The 16,884-nt window shown below is 38.9% G+C and overlaps 1 protein-coding gene and 1 non-coding gene across 2 annotated transcripts in view; both read left to right on the forward strand.

Moving 5' to 3' along the window:
- The window catches only part of xrn2 (5'-3' exoribonuclease 2), a gene marked incomplete in the record, with an annotated part of 55,874 nt that overhangs the window by 23,082 nt on the left and 15,908 nt on the right, over nucleotides 1-16,884 (forward strand). The window contains 9 exon segments of the mRNA XM_034123834.1: nucleotides 8,041-8,148; nucleotides 8,687-8,776; nucleotides 10,969-11,041; nucleotides 11,275-11,358; nucleotides 11,593-11,690; nucleotides 13,458-13,537; nucleotides 13,663-13,719; nucleotides 14,223-14,291; nucleotides 15,567-15,695. Coding sequence (XP_033979725.1) covers nucleotides 8,041-8,148; nucleotides 8,687-8,776; nucleotides 10,969-11,041; nucleotides 11,275-11,358; nucleotides 11,593-11,690; nucleotides 13,458-13,537; nucleotides 13,663-13,719; nucleotides 14,223-14,291; nucleotides 15,567-15,695 — 788 coding nt within the window.
- Nucleotides 2,151-2,346, forward strand: LOC117477221. Its single transcript, XR_004555318.1, has one exon. It is a non-coding gene; the product is annotated as a small nucleolar RNA SNORD17 (small nucleolar RNA).

The following is a 16,884-nucleotide window of genomic DNA, read 5'->3' on the forward strand; positions in this document are numbered from 1 at the left end:
TGAATACCTATGGTGATAATTCAATGTAATACATCATTATTATAGTCTGGTACCTGAAAAAGGTCAAATGGCACTGATGGAACCAGATGTACCCAAATGTGCCGAAAGCTTATTCCGCCTGGAACTGTTTTTTGCTAAATATCTCTAAAAAGGTCAAATTTCACTTGTTTTGCCTCAATCTTGATACAGGGTACTTATTATATGTTATAGTTTGGATTCCTAAAGCTTTTAGTCTACCATCCCATCATTCAAGGGTGGTTTTCACTATAAGTAATGTTTTTTCTTTAGGCGGAGGTAAGAATTTACCTTTTTTTTTTACTATGTTCCATCTGAATTTACTCTGACTGAGAAAAATCTATATTGATTCTGACACTTCTACATCCAACTCACAGATGTAACCTTGCTTTGATAAAAGAAATTATTCATATAACCCTTTTAGAAGTGAAGTTGTAGTCATTTGTTTTGGGCATGTCATTTTCGATCCTGAAACATGAAAAACAGGCTCGGGGCTTAACTGGTCAAAGAGTTGTCTTTTGTCTTCTGAGTCTTTAATCATCACACGGCGTAAAGACAGCAAATGTCTTGACACTTAAGAGTGTGCTTTATGAAAACATGGCACCTTCAGACTGGTCGTGATACGGAGAGGTGATATCCCAACTAGCATTTTGATTCTTTGATGATCAATATGAATTACCCCACTCTGCGTGTTCATTAAATGTACACAAAACTATCATAAAGCAAACTTAGTGGTGAAACGAGTGTCATCTTTTGTGTCTGTGTGGAAAACATTTCCAGGTTTTATTAAATTATCTACAAGAACACTGATAAATATTAACATTGTAAATCAACCTTGCATACATTAATTAAATGTACACTTTCATATATAATGAAGTGTACATTTTTACTTAATTTTCCTAGTTTATGTTCATGTACATTTTTGTATTTGAGATTTTTTTTAGACATTTAACTTGAAATTCTTACATGTGTATACATATTTATTTTAATTTTATTGCACATTCTTACTTGAACTTGTGTTTATACAATCCATTTTAGTTATTGAATCTGTTATTAAGCAATTTTTTTTTAATGGAACCGTCACAAAACCATGATTTTAGTCACAAAACTTACATTTTCAACTAAAATGATTGTTCAAATTCACACGAATGAGTGATTAAAAGCCAATATTATAATTATTTATTCCCCAGTTAGTGTTCAAGTGAAGCTACTCATCTCAGGATACTCACTCGTTCTGTCCCAAGATGCTAACGGGGGATCAGGGCTGTTTTCTAACAGAGCGACAGGTTTTTTTTATTATCCTGTTTTAAAGTCAAGAACTGCTTACTGTGGAGTGTCTGGACAAACAGCAGAGACCCCGCTATCTGCTCTCTATTGTTTGCAATGTGATTAAACCCTAAATAATTTCTATTGTTGTAAAATATTGATCTTTATCTTGAAATGAAGTCATCAGCGTCGGGTAATAAGAGGGTCCAGGGGGGGGGGGGGATTTGTGCTGATTGTGAGTTGTCTATATGCGACTCTCAGGGGGCCGCTCTGCAGGAATCCATTAATTCAGAGAGGGGGATGATTGTCACGCACACATCGCTAAATCACCAGAGACGGGTTTATCCCAAATACAGAAAGAACCAGAATGTCAGGTTTTAGGTGTGAAACCCCCCCGAGGGAGGAGGGGTTTTATTTGGGACGGTTCACGCATATATTTGTAGTTTATTTTAAATGTAAACTACATAAAGAAAGCAAGATGAGACGGCTGGATGTATTTATTTTCCCAACATTTAGAAAAGCTTTTAAAGTGACGGGATTGAAAAAACTATTGGATTTTCTTTTAGATTCAATCAAAATGTCATTTTATACAGATTTCAAAAGTAAACCACGTATAGCAGCAAAACTACTTCACTAATTGGTTTTAAAATAATATATAATATGTTTTCTAATTAATACGACTGGGTGAATAACAGCATCTTCAAATGTATTTTGAGTTTCTTTGCTGTGCCATTAAGTTGGCTTTATTCCTTTTTAAAAAGTGATATTTTCACTTATTAGATACTAGTATAGATACGGTTTATATTTTAAATAATTTAAACATTTAGATTTTATCATAATTTGTAGTTAATTTACTTGAGCTCAGATCTGTGAAATGATGAAGCTGTTTATCCATTCGCTGAGCGGCCATCTTGTCGCAGTCACTCCCCCCGCTCTCGTTCTGGGGGCGGGGCCTCTCCTCGTGGTGATGTCATCGACTCGGCGTTCTGCCGGGGTCGACCCGGATCCACGAGGAGAGACGACTCGACCCGAGCGCCGCGAAGACGAGTTGACTGCGCTGATCACAGCTGAGACTCATCAATAACACCAGGGGGTGGGTGGGGCTTATAGAGGGGGGGGGGTGGGGCTTATAGAGGGGGGGGTGGGGCTTCTGGTGTAGGCATGTGCACCTCAATAAACGATCACAGGTAGATCTCAGTGGGAGCAAAACAAAACCCCCTATTTAATGTATTTTATACAAATTAAAATACTTTTCTAACCAACACGGCCAGGCTTGTTAATTGATTTTCCGTTTCCTATTTAATTCCAATTATCTTTTAAACATCCCAACATCAGCCCTTAGTATATATAACAAGATATATATTTTCTGAATGGTTCTTGTGGTGCTTTATGGCCTTTGACCCCGCTGAACAAGGTCACGAATACATTTCTCCCGGAGACAAACCATGTGTTGGCATTACCATAAATGATCTGTGCGATTATTAAAAAGTGAGACCCTTTCTCATGCTAACGTCCCGTATTATCATCTGAATGAGCATCTTTGATAATAGAGCGCCGGGTTTATCTCACAGAGAGGGTCTGCTTGCATTGCGGGAAGTGAAGGTCGCGTTTGTTCATGAAGGATAAGTGGTCCAAACGCTTCATCTGCAGGGTTTCATTTCCACCGCTACTCTTCCTCCTCCTCTTCGTCACTCCCACATAAACACGTCTGATACACCGAGCTGTGGAGGGAATTAATCCCGATGCAAGAGGCTCTCAGCAGGTGGTGGAGGACGTGCTGTCTTCTCAACACACAGGGTTACTTTAATACTGTATTCCTTTATAGTAACGTACATTTTTTTTATTATCACAGGGGGTCCGCGGGGTCTTAAAAAGTATTAAAAGTTGATAAATCAATTTAGCGAAAATTAAGGCTATTAAAAAGTATTAAACACAACACACACACTGTAGTGAGAGACACACTACACACTGTAGTGAGACACACTACACACTGTAGTGAGACACCACACACACTGTAGTGAGACACCACACACACTGTAGTGAGACACCACACACACTGTAGTGAGACACCACACACACTGTAGTGAGACACCACACACACTGTAGTGAGACACCACACACACTGTAGTGAGACACACCACACACACTGTAGTGAGAAAGACACACACACTGTAGTGAGAAAGACACACACACACACTGTAGTGAGAAAGACACACACACTGTAGTGAGAAAGACACACACACTGTAGTGAGACACCACACACACTGTAGTGAGACACACCACACACACTGTAGTGAGAAAGACACACACACTGTAGTGAGAAAGACACACCACACACACTGTAGTGAGAAAGACACACCACACACACTGTAGTGAGAAAGACACACACACTGTAGTGAGAAAGACACACCACACACACTGTAGTGAGAAAGACACACACACTGTAGTGAGAAAGACACACACACACTGTAGTGAGAAAGACACACACACTGTAGTGAGAAAGACACACACACTGTAGTGAGAAAGACACACACACACTGTAGTGAGAAAGACACACACACTGTAGTGAGAAAGACACACACACACTGTAGTGAGAAAGACACACACACACTGTAGTGAGAAAGACACACACACACTGTAGTGAGAAAGACACACACACTGTAGTGAGAAAGACACACACACTGTAGTGAGAAAGACACACACACTGTAGTGAGAAAGACACACCACACACTGTAGTGAGAAAGACACACACACTGTAGTGAGAAAGACACACCACACACTGTAGTGAGAAAGACACACACACTGTAGTGAGAAAGACACACACACACTGTAGTGAGAAAGACACACACACTGTAGTGAGAAAGACACACACACACTGTAGTGAGAAAGACACACACACACTGTAGTGAGAAAGACACACACACACTGTAGTGAGAAAGACACACACACTGTAGTGAGAAAGACACACACACACTGTAGTGAGAAAGACACACACTGTAGTGAGAAAGACACACCACACACTGTAGTGAGAAAGACACACACTGTAGTGAGAAAGACACACACACACTGTAGTGAGAAAGACACACACACACTGTAGTGAGAAAGACACACACACACTGTAGTGAGAAAGACACACACACACTGTAGTGAGAAAGACACACACACACTGTAGTGAGAAAGACACACCACACACTGTAGTGAGAAAGACACACACTGTAGTGAGAAAGACACACACTGTAGTGAGAAAGACACACACACACTGTAGTGAGAAAGACACACACACTGTAGTGAGAAAGACACACACTGTAGTGAGAAAGACACACACTGTAGTGAGAAAGACACACACTGTAGTGAGAAAGACACACACACTGTAGTGAGAAAGACACACCACACACTGTAGTGAGAAAGACACACACACTGTAGTGAGAAAGACACACCACACACTGTAGTGAGAAAGACACACACACACTGTAGTGAGAAAGACACACACACTGTAGTGAGAAAGACACACACACTGTAGTGAGAAAGACACACAACACACTGTAGTGAGAAAGACACACACACTGTAGTGAGAAAGACACACCACCACACCTGTAGTGAGAAAGACACACACTGTAGTGAGAAAGACACACACCACTGTAGTGAGAAGACACACACACACTGTAATGAGAAAGACACACCACACACTGTAGTGAGAAAGACACACACTGTAGTGAGAAAGACACACACTGTAGTGAGAGACACACTACACACTGTAGTGAGACACACTACACACTGTAGTGAGACACCACACTGTAGTGAGAAAGACACACACTGTAGTAGAGAAAGACACACACTGTGTGAGAAAGACCACACACACTGTAGTGAGAAAGACACACCACACACTGTAGTGAGAAGACACACACACTGTAGTGAGAAAGACACCCACACACCGTAGTGAGAAAGACACACACACACTGTTAGTGAGAAAGACACACACACTGTAGTGAGAAAGACACACACACACTGTAGTGAGAAAGACACACACACACACTGTAGTGAGAAAGACACACACACTGTAGTGAGAAAGACACACCACACACTGTAGTGAGAAAGACACACACACTGTAGTGAGAAAGACACACACACACTGTAGTGAGAAAGACACACACACTGTAGTGAGAAAGACACACACACACTGTAGTGAGAAAGACACACACACACACTGTAGTGAGAAAGACACACACACACACTGTAGTGAGAAAGACACACACACTGTAGTGAGAAAGACACACACTGTAGTGAGAAAGACACACACACTGTAGTGAGAAAGACACACACACTGTAGTGAGAAAGACACACACACTGTAGTGAGAAAGACACACACACACTGTAGTGAGAAAGACACACACACTGTAGTGAGAAAGACACACACACACACACTGTAGTGAGAAAGACACACACACTGTAGTGAGAAAGACACACACACACACTGTAGTGAGAAAGACACACACACACACTGTAGTGAGAAAGACACACACACTGTAGTGAGAAAGACACACACACACTGTAGTGAGAAAGACACACACACACACTGTAGTGAGAAAGACACACACACTGTAGTGAGAAAGACACACACACACTGTAGTGAGAAAGACACACACACTGTAGTGAGAAAGACACACACACTGTAGTGAGAAAGACACACACACACACACTGTAGTGAGAAAGACACACACTGTAGTGAGAAAGACACACACACACTGTAGTGAGAAAGACACACACACACTGTAGTGAGAAAGACACACACACACACTGTAGTGAGAAGACACACACACACTGTAGTGAGAAAGACACACACACTGTAGTGAGAAAGACACACACACACACTGTAGTGAGAAAGACACACACACACACTGTAGTGAGAAAGACATTTAGCTTTTATACAGTTTAAACAAACTGATCAGGATTCATGCTGGAGGTTTTTAAATGTCAGCGTGTCCACGTTGGTCTGATCACACTGGATTTTAAGCTTTGTGCTGCGGGGGAAACTTTGTTGAGAAAAAGGGCAAAGAAAAGCTTTATTTCCTGACTGTCTGTTAGAGCTTTTATCTCATTTTGTCAGTCGGGAAATAACACAAGTCCAGTTCTTTAAAATGTTCTGAATCACAAAGGGAAAAGCAACGAATCACAAGGAACAAATATCCTATAAAATGTGAATTATTATCATTTGATAAGTTTTAGAAATGACAACAGAAATGCCTAAATAACTAACTAACTTACCCTCTTATCAAATGTGAGGATTTTGCTCATTGTCATTGTTATACTATCTTTAAATTGGGTATTTTAGGATATACATTTAAAGAAATACAAGTCTTTAAACTGTTGAATAAAACAGGAAAGGTTGTCGTGAGTTGTTTCTGTTTTCGGACGTTTATGTAATGAATTAAAAATCTTTAAATTGAAGGGGAAAAAAAACTCAAATTTGACGATGGCTTTGTAGAATTGTTGCTATCTTCAGGTGTTTTTATTAATAAATCTTTAAAATTTGGAACAAATCATGCAATTTAAAGACTGCTTTGTGCATTTCTCCGGTCATTTATGTAATAGACTTCATAGTAAATCAATTAAAACATTCAATATTTTATTAAGATAATTGTTATTTGCAGCTTTTGTTAAATGCACTGTCAGAATTGTTCTGTTCTGTGCTTATAGGTATGTTTTGTCAAAATACAAATAACCGATGCATCACATTTTTCTGACTTTCTCAGAGCGTTAACCGTAGCAAAAAATGAGCCACCACTTAATGATGAACATTTTAAAGCTGTATCGGTTAGGGATCGATGTATAAATGTCTTTTAGAAATTGAAACTACCAAACAATGCAAGTAATGGAAAGACAAATAAGATTAACAGTTTACTACTTATTTTGCGAGTTCAAATTATAGTTTTTCGAGCTTGAAATACTCCTTTTAAAACGTTATTGTGTGTGTGTGTGTGTGTGTGTGTGTGTCAATTTAACCTGTTAAGCCCCGAGCCTGTTTTTCAGGTTTCAGGCTCGAAAATGACATGCCCAGAACAAATGACTACAACTTCACTTCTAAAAGGGTTATATGAATAATTTCTTTTATCAAAGCAAGGTTACATCTGTGAGTTGGATGTAGAAGTGTCAGAATAAATATAGATTTTTCTCAGTCAGAGTAAATTCAGATGGAACATAGTAAAAAAAGGTAAATTCTTACCTCCGCCTAAAGAACAAACATTACAGATAGTGAAAACCACCCTTGAATGATGGGATGGTAGACTAAAAGCTTTAGGAATCCAAACTATAACATATAATAAGTACCCTGTATCAAGATTGAGGCAAAACAAGTTAAATTTGACCATTTTAGAGATATTTAGCAAAAAAAAGTTCCAGGCGGAATAAGCTTTCGGCACATTTGGGTACATCTGGTTCCATCAGTGCCATTTGACCTTTTTCAGGTACCAGACTATAAAAATGATGTATTACATTGAATTATCACCATAGGTATTCATTCCATTCAAAGAAAAAAAAATGTTTTCCGGTTATTTATGTAATAGACTTCATAGTGAATGATCAATATTTTATTAAGATAATTGTTATTTGCTGCTTTTGTTAATTGCACAGGTAGAAGTGTTTTGTTCTGTTAGGTATGTTTTGTCCAAAGTGTATCATCTTATCACCGTTGAAAAGAGAACTTGAATGTGTGTGACGTTAATGCGTGTGTGTGTGTGTGTGTGTGTGTGTGTGTTTCTGCAGGGCTGCGCCTCCTGGAAGTGGTACTTCCCGTTCCACTACGCTCCCTTCGCCTCCGACTTCAAAGACATCAAAGGGATGTTCGACGACTTCGAGAAGGACACTAAACCGGTAAAAAGAAACGAACACAAAACCTCTTCTCTTTGTTTTCTGTCTCTGCTCTTAGATCTCATCACACTCGAAAAAGTATTGGAAAGAATCTCTGATATGCAATCATGTAATTGCAATACAACAACAAATATAAAACACACTTCCATATGCATCTATTTTAAGAAGTGGGTTCTGCTTTTGCATTTAAACCAATCTGAAACATCCAATATTATTGTCACTACTTGATTTGTTTTTTCATGTTCAATATACATAAAAAGATCAGAGAGAATCAAAACAGTAACACCAAACATAAGACACGATACTCGCGTGTTGATGTTTCCATTGACCCTTAGGAGACCTTTGAGTCAGTTCGTTTTCTATCATGCCAAATGCACTTTTTGACGTCTTGTATACATCAATACGTGTCCCCGGTGACAGGAGACTCAAAGTGTCAGAAAATACAACCCTCTCTCTTTTCCTCCTCATTAGAATAATCCTTGTTAGAATAAAAACCTAACGCTGTAACTCTGAGTGTAAATGACTTGGTTCCTTTGTGCAGTTTAAGCCCCTGGAGCAGCTGATGGGAGTCTTTCCTGCAGCCAGCGGTAACTTCCTGCCCCCGACATGGAGGAGTTTGATGAGCAGCCCGGTGAGTCCAGAGAGAGAAGCAGGAGACCTTTTACAATCCAACGCTTATTACTCGTATTTTAAAGGGGACCTATTCTGCAAAATCCACTTCTTCATGTCTCTTCTACATCAACATGTGTCCCCTCTTCTTCATGTCTCCTCTACATCAACATGTGTCCCCTCTTCCTCATGTCTCTTCTACATCAACATGTGTCCCCTCTTCTTCATGTCTCCTCTACATCAACATGTGTCCCCTCTTCCTCATGTCTCTTCTACATCAACATGTGTCCCCTCTTCTTCATGTCTCTTCTACATCAACATGTGTCCCCTCTTCTTCATGTCTCTTCAACATCAACATGTGTCCCCTCTTCTTCATGTCTCCTCTACATCAACATGTGTCCCCTCTTCCTCATGTCTCTTCTACATCAACATGTGTCCCCTCTTCTTCATGTCTCCTCTACATCAACATGTGTCCCCTCTTCCTCATGTCTCTTCTACATCAACATGTGTCCCCTCTTCTTCATGTCTCTTCTACATCAACATGTGTCCCCTCTTCTTCATGTCTCTTCAACATCAACATGTGTCCCCTCTTCTTCATGTCTCTTCTACATCAACATGTGTCCCCTCTTCTTCATGTCTCTTCTACATCAACACGTGTCCTCTCTTCTTCATGTCTCTTCTACATCAACATGTGTCCCCTCTTCTTCATGTCTCTTCTACATCATGTCCCCCCTCTTCTTCATGTCTCTTCTACATCAACATGTGTCCCCTCTTCTTCATGTCTCTTCTTCATCAACATGTGTCCCCTCTTCTTCATGTCTCTTCTACATCAACATGTGTCCTCTCTTCTTCATGTCTCTTCTACATCAACATGTGTCCCCTCTTCTTCATGTCTCTCTACATCAACATGTGTCCCCTCTTCTTCATGTCTCTTCTACATCAACATGTGTCCCCTCTTCTTCATGTCTCTTCTACATCAACATGTGTCCCCTCTTCTTCATGTCTCTTCTACATCAACATGTGTCCCCTCTTCTTCATGTCTCTTCTACATCAACATGTGTCCCCTCTTCTTCATGTCTCTTCTACATCAACATGTGTCCCCTCTTCTTCATGTCTCTTCTTCATCAACATGTGTCCCCTCTTCTTCATGTCTCTTCTTCAACATGTGTCCCCTCTTCTTCATGTCTCTTCTTCATCAACATGTGTCCCCTCTTCTTCATGTCTCTTCTACATCAACATGTGTCCCCTCTTCTTCATGTCTCTTCTTCATCAACATGTGTCCCCTCTTCTTCATGTCTCTTCTTCATCAACATGTGTCCCCTCTTCTTCATGTCTCTTCTACATCAACATGTGTCCCCTCTTCTTCATGTCTCTTCTACATCAACATGTGTCCCCTCTTCTTCATGTCTCTTCTTCATCAACATGTGTCCCCTCTTCTTCATGTCTCTTCTTCATCAACATGTGTCCCCTCTTCTTCATGTCTCTTCTTCATCAACATGTGTCCCCTCTGTGTAAAGAGACTCTGAAAGTTTCAGGAACAAAGATTCTCTCTCTTTTTCTCCTGATCCATTTCTATAAAAACCTGTCTGAAAATGAGCTGATCAGATTTTGGCCACTTTATGATGTCATAACGATGTTTTGTCTTGTGTAACCATTAGCCAATCAGCAACCAAGGTAACCCCCCACCTTATCACCTGAATCTCCTCCTAGAGCACCATTGAGTTCTTTTTAACCAAATCTCTCTCAGAGGGGCGTGGGGAGGGGCTCCTTATTTTCATCTAAAGTAACAGACAGAGAATCAGCACTTTGGAAACAGGGCTGAAACAGAGGGGATTATGGGTAATGCTGCAATGATCTGTTTGGTGTTTCAGCCAATCAGAGACAGGCTCTGGATATATATGAGACCTGTGATATATGGATGAAGAACAGGATAATAGGAGACCTTTAAATAATCTCCTAATGAGCACATCTTCAGAGAGAAGCTAAACATAAAACATGCCCCAGGAATCATCAGAGCAACGATTCAGAAGGTCTTTTAAAATGGGAAAACCTAAAGATATGTTTGGATATAAAAAAACCTGCAACAGATCTGCGAGGAAATAAACAACTCTGAGCGTTTTGACTCGATCTTCGCAAATAATCTGCCACTTAATCATGTTAAAATGTGTATTTTTAAAGCCTACTTTTGTATTTAAACGCTTCTTTTTCACTCAGGATTCTGCCATCATCGACTTCTACCCCGACGACTTTGCCATCGATCTGAACGGCAAGAAATACGCCTGGCAGGGTGAGTCGCTTCCCTCCAAATAACTCTTCTTTAAATCAACCTTTGAGAAGCCCATAAGTGGTGGAAATGTGCCTTTTTTTAATATAAACAAACCTAATCAAATGGTTTTTTAAAATGTTTTAATTCATCCCTAGATAATCCACTTTTCCCCATGCACTGTCATTCATATCGCATGCTTGTTTCTCATTGGATGGCACTTTTAACTTCCTGTATCTGTGCTGTTATTTTTGAAGGAGTGGCCTTGTTGCCGTTTGTCGATGAACGCAGACTGTGGGCGGCTCTGGCGGACGTTTACCCCGACCTCACTACTGAGGAACGTGAGTACAAAGACACCATTTAAATGAACTTACTATAACTAAATGTATGTATGTGATGAGGGGATTAGTGTTGGATTGATTTTAAGTTTTAACAAGCGTCTGTCATGAACTTTGCAATCTAACACACAGACGGCAGTGGAAGAGATGAGATGGCACATTGGTAGAACATGTTATTTATAGTCGACATTATTCAGATGACATTGATTTACTATATACATGTACGTCTTCTTGCAGAGAGGAGGAACAGTCTTGGCAGCGATCTGATGTTTGTCGGGAAATCTCACCCGCTGTTCGACTTCATTCACGAACTCTACCGCACAGAATCTAACGAGGTAACGACACACGAAACAACACGTTCAATTCAAATCAAAGGGACCGCGTTGTACCGTCTTTAGAAGTAATTATTGTTGGTTATAACAAAGCTTTGAAACTGTGGACGCACTTTTAGACGGGGAGCCACAAAGGGGCTGATGGGAAATGTAGTTTTAATGTTGACATGTTTTGTACTTTACTTGAGTTACACCGTTATACAAATCAAACATCATATCGTTTTATAGATTAAGCTAAAACCTTTATTGATGTCTTGGTGATTTCTCACAATCTCAGCAGTATACCAAGATATTTAAAAATACTTTCTTGTGTATTTTCATGGAAATATTTGTGTACTTTTAAGTAGGCAGCCTATCGTACTTTCTCAAAAGTCCAATACAACGTCTTACGGTACGTCCACACGGCAGCGTGCGTTGACGCTTGCTGGTGGGCGTGTCTGGAGCGCGACCAACAACCAATCACATTAATCTCCCGCCCCGGACACACAAGCACGCAGTTTGATTGGCTAGAGCTTGTACTGGCATATGATTTGATTGGCTGACGCTTCGACACTTGAAAAGTTGAACTTCTCAACTTGGAAACGTCTCCGTTGAAGCACGCGATGCTGCCGTGTGGACGTACCGTTAATGTCTTGTTTTTACATACTTTGAATACTGAAACATTCACTTCAACATAAAACAGAGAAAAGCAAGAAAACGTCATATTTCTATATTAAAAAAAAAATAAGCATTTTCTGGCTTTTTTTTAAGGAAGAATTGTTAAAAAGATGATTGGGTTATGAAAACAGTTGCAGAGTTACTCTTAAGTAAACTTTCTAATGAAGGAACTTATAGGTATTATATGTATTTAGTTTGATTGAACTTGGTGGTTCAGCAATAGAGAATAAAACACCAACAACTTCACAGTACATTTGATGAAGTAGCAGCTAGTTTTCTCAGTATATTGTTTAATTGCATCTTTAAATCAACATTTGTTTAAGGATATTGTAACTGTTATGCAGCTGACTCTCTCCTCTCTCAGCTGCTCAGCCTGTGATGAGAATAAAAACAATAATAATCTTCTGTGAATCGAACTTGCTGCATCACTCCTCTGCAGATGTGTCTCTGACGCTGAGCAGGTGTCGCCTGAGTCGGATTTGTTCTTGTTGATTATGCATTTTGCAAACCAAAGCAAATTGTTATTGTTACTCATATTTTTCCTAATGAGCACATCTGAAGAGAGAAGCACAACTTTACAGACTTTTAGAGTATATTTGCAGCACAGTCACTGCTGGAACAAGTTCAACATTGAATAAAATGGACTTTAAAGAGTAGAAAAAGTGACAATAATGACCGAATAAACAAAAGAAACGCCGTCAATGAAAGATATCAGAATGGAAAGACTTCATCTTATTGAGAACGTACATATTATCAGTGACTTCGAAGCAAATTAAGCCCAAAAAACGCCTGAATACATTTTAAAAAATGAACAAATCTCCATATTTTACTTTATTTTGGTAGTTTTTTATCATTAACTGTATTTATGTATGTAAGTCATGAGTGTGTGTGTATAGATGCTTAAATATATACAAAAAATGCAGGAAATGATATTAATATTTTGATATATTTCTATATATCTTAATATTTATTATTTACCGTAAGAAAAAAATGTGATGTCCAAAATAAGTCAATAAAAAATTGAGAAATATACTTTTTTTTTTTCTTCTGCTGGTCATTTAACAAAATCCTAATTTATTAATTGATTAAAACTTCCATATTTTCCTCGTTAAGGACACTGAGATCCCTGCAGAGCTGTGCCATGGGATCCAGGGTTTATTAAACCTTGACGACAAACCTATTCTACCAGATCAGTAAGGACGCTTTATTCTCACATTTTGATCTCGTGTTCTGATGTTTTTAACAAACTCTCTGATGCTCTGATCCAACATGGCGACCCCTCCTCCTCATTAACCTTTATTTAACATTTATTCTTCAGGCCAGTGACGTCCCCCATCCCAACGCTGCGAGACATCGCACACAACAGCGCCATCGGGTGAGAAGCTCTCCCATAAATTGTCTAAAAGCAGACGTGATAAACGTATTTTTAGATGTGTTTTCACAGGGTTCCCGCGGGGTCTTAAAAAGTCTTACATTTCATAATCTGAATTTAAGGCCTTCTCCAGTAACGCCTAGGTGTTCCTGTTATTTTGTCTATCCATTCTCTTTCAATACAACCTGTTATTGAAGCATATAAAAACATTGGAAACAAACACAGAAAACCTTATGTATGCATTGTTTATATCGTCTCAGTATACAGTTCTTAGTATACACATACATATACTTATATATTTTTCGGCCACCTTTCTTTAGAATAATACACATTTAGAGGGAGAAAAGGCAGTCAGGAAGGAGCATGTGGGGAAATAACAGGGTGAGGAAGACGAGGCAGGTTGAAAATGACAACCAGAATAATGCTCCACAAACTCTGAAGATGTGAGCTAATGGAAGAGTGTTTGTTCTCGTTGTGAAATGATTTGTCTTCTTCTCCTTTTCCAGAGTGAAGTTCAGGGATCCTGCCTTCGAGAAAGACTTTGTGTTCAAGGCGGTCCTCCTCTCCGGAGCAAAGTGAGGGGTTTTTCTTTATTAAACTTCATCTCAGATATGATTTACCAAATGTTGAAGCCTTTTTGTCTCAGGTGTTAACATAGGAGTTCATTTAGCACCTCATGTCGTCTAAAAATAACATGAAAAGACCTAAAATAATTATTCCTGTCTGTGGTTCTCAGGCTATTAGTTCCTACTAAAGAAGTACTTTAAAAACACAAATATATACATTAATTATTATATCTGTAATTTCCCAAAACAGCTGCTCAATTTAGGTTTTATCAAACAATTGGATATTTAGCTTTTGATGGGGACTATTTTCAGCGGCGGATTGATACACATTTGGTGCTCTAGTTAATTTTTGTTGGGAACTATTAAAAACAAATATATATAATATGATTTAAAACAACTTTTCTATTGCATAACGAGAAGAAAATATTCATTTTTCAGTTTCAGGGTCAATTATGAAAAACATTTTGCAGGTTTAAGTTGGTAATGACAGTATTTCTTATAACGTCTAAAAATAACATGAAAATACCTCAAATATGATTTCAGTCTGTGGTTCTCTGTGGTCTGTGGTTAGTTCCTACTAAGGAAGTACTTTTAAAAACACAAATATATATACTAATATTTTATGTGTAATTTCCCCAAAAAGCTGCTCTGTTTTTATCAAATAGGAAATTGTGATTTTGTTGGGACTATTTTCAGCAGCGGATTGATACAAGTTTGGTGCTCTAGTGATAATTTGTTGGAACTATTTTCAGCGGCGGATTGATACAAATTTGGTGCTCGAGTGATAATTTGTTGGAACTATTTTCAGCGGTGGATTGATACACATTTGGTGCTCTAGTGATAATTTGTTGGAACTATTTTCAGCGGTGGATTGATACACATATGGTGCTCTAGTGATAATTTGTTGGAACTATTTTCAGCAGCGGATTGATACACATATGGTGCTCTAGTGATAATTTGTTGGAACTATTTTCAGCAGCGGATTGATACACATGGTGCTCTAGTGATAATTTGTTGGAACTATTTTCAGCAGCGGATTGATACACATATGGTGCTCTAGTGATAATTTGTTGGAACTATTTTCAGCGGCGGATTGATAATAATAATAATAATATATTTTATTCATAGAGCTTTTCTTGAAACTCAAGGACCTTACAGAGTAAAAAAACCAAACGTTAATGACAGATTTTAAAAGCAGTTGATGGATGATGGAAAATGACCGCCCTCATCTCTGTGATTTCACATAAAAATGTACTTTAACTGTTGTTGTTGTTGTGTCTTCAGGATGCCCAATGCGGTGCTGAAGCCCGGGGACTGGGAGAGAGGGAACAGACAACCATGGAGACCCCAAACGGGCTTCAACCAGCACCGACAGCCGGCCCACCTGGACCAGTCCGGATTCAGAGCTCTGGGGTAACTTCCTCTCTTCATATCTATCCAACAGCAGTCTCTATCGATGCTTCATTTTCGTTCTCTTTGATCGAGGAATTTGGGTTTAGGTGGTTATTGTTTAGGCACAGATCTCTGGAATAAACACACAAAGCGTATATTATTTTACTAGGCTCTAATGTTTAAAGGGTCACACTGAAACTACAGGTCGAACAACTCAAAAACACAACGTTTCCTCACCGTCAATTTTAATATTTTGTAGTCTAACAGTCATCTGTAGACACTGCCAGACGAGGAAGTGCGAAAATACTGACTCATTTCAGGGTTTTAGGACTGAATGTCACTTCTTTTGTGATAATTGTCCCCCAAGATATAGTCTTTCAAATAAACACAGCAATTAGTAAAAATTAATTGTAATTTTCCTCATTTTTTGGAGCTTATAAACCAGCAGAATCATTTAAACACACACCTGCTTGTACCCCTCCTGCAGTTTGTGATATCATATTAAGACAGTATTAAACAACGCCAGCAGTGACTCAGTATTTAGATTCGTGGCGGACACAGTTCAGTATTTTAAAACAGAAGATGTGTTTAAATGTCTGCACCCCTCCCTTTCTCCACGCTCCCCATTAAGCAGCCGTGCTTGATTGTGATCTAAGCTGCGCACTGTGATATTATCATTAAGGAAATGTGAATAATTGAACATCTGGCTCCGTGCGACTGTGGCGTGTTTGGGAATTAATCATGCAGCAGGATGAGGAAACTGACTGTAATCCAGTTTTTGGGGTTTTTCTGCTAAATAAGACTTTAATTCGGGCAGTTATGAGGCTCGATGGGGCCAAACAGGCAGGTGCTGAGAGGAGGGGAAGCGTCTTAAAGGAAATAATCTTTTATCGTGTTGCTTTGATTTGATTTCATTCACTGAGGGATTTATTAGAAGCCAGTGATGATGGAGACTTGTCTAAACAAATACAGAGAACAGTAAAACATGAGTATTTTCTTTGTATATTAAGTGTTTTTTATCTAAATGGGTGTCAGAATAATGAATAATTCACACGTTTGAAGTAGTGTCAGTCGATTAAAATATTTAATCGCGATTAATCGCACATTTTTAATCTGTTCTAAATTTACCTTAGAGGAATATCTTTCAAGTTTTTAATATTCTTATCAACATATGCTTTATGCAAATGTTAGTTTATTCTCTCTCTCTCTC

The sequence above is a fragment of the Trematomus bernacchii genome, unplaced genomic scaffold (assembly GCF_902827165.1).
Source record: "Trematomus bernacchii unplaced genomic scaffold, fTreBer1.1, whole genome shotgun sequence".
Taxonomy (NCBI): Eukaryota; Metazoa; Chordata; class Actinopteri; order Perciformes; family Nototheniidae; genus Trematomus; species Trematomus bernacchii.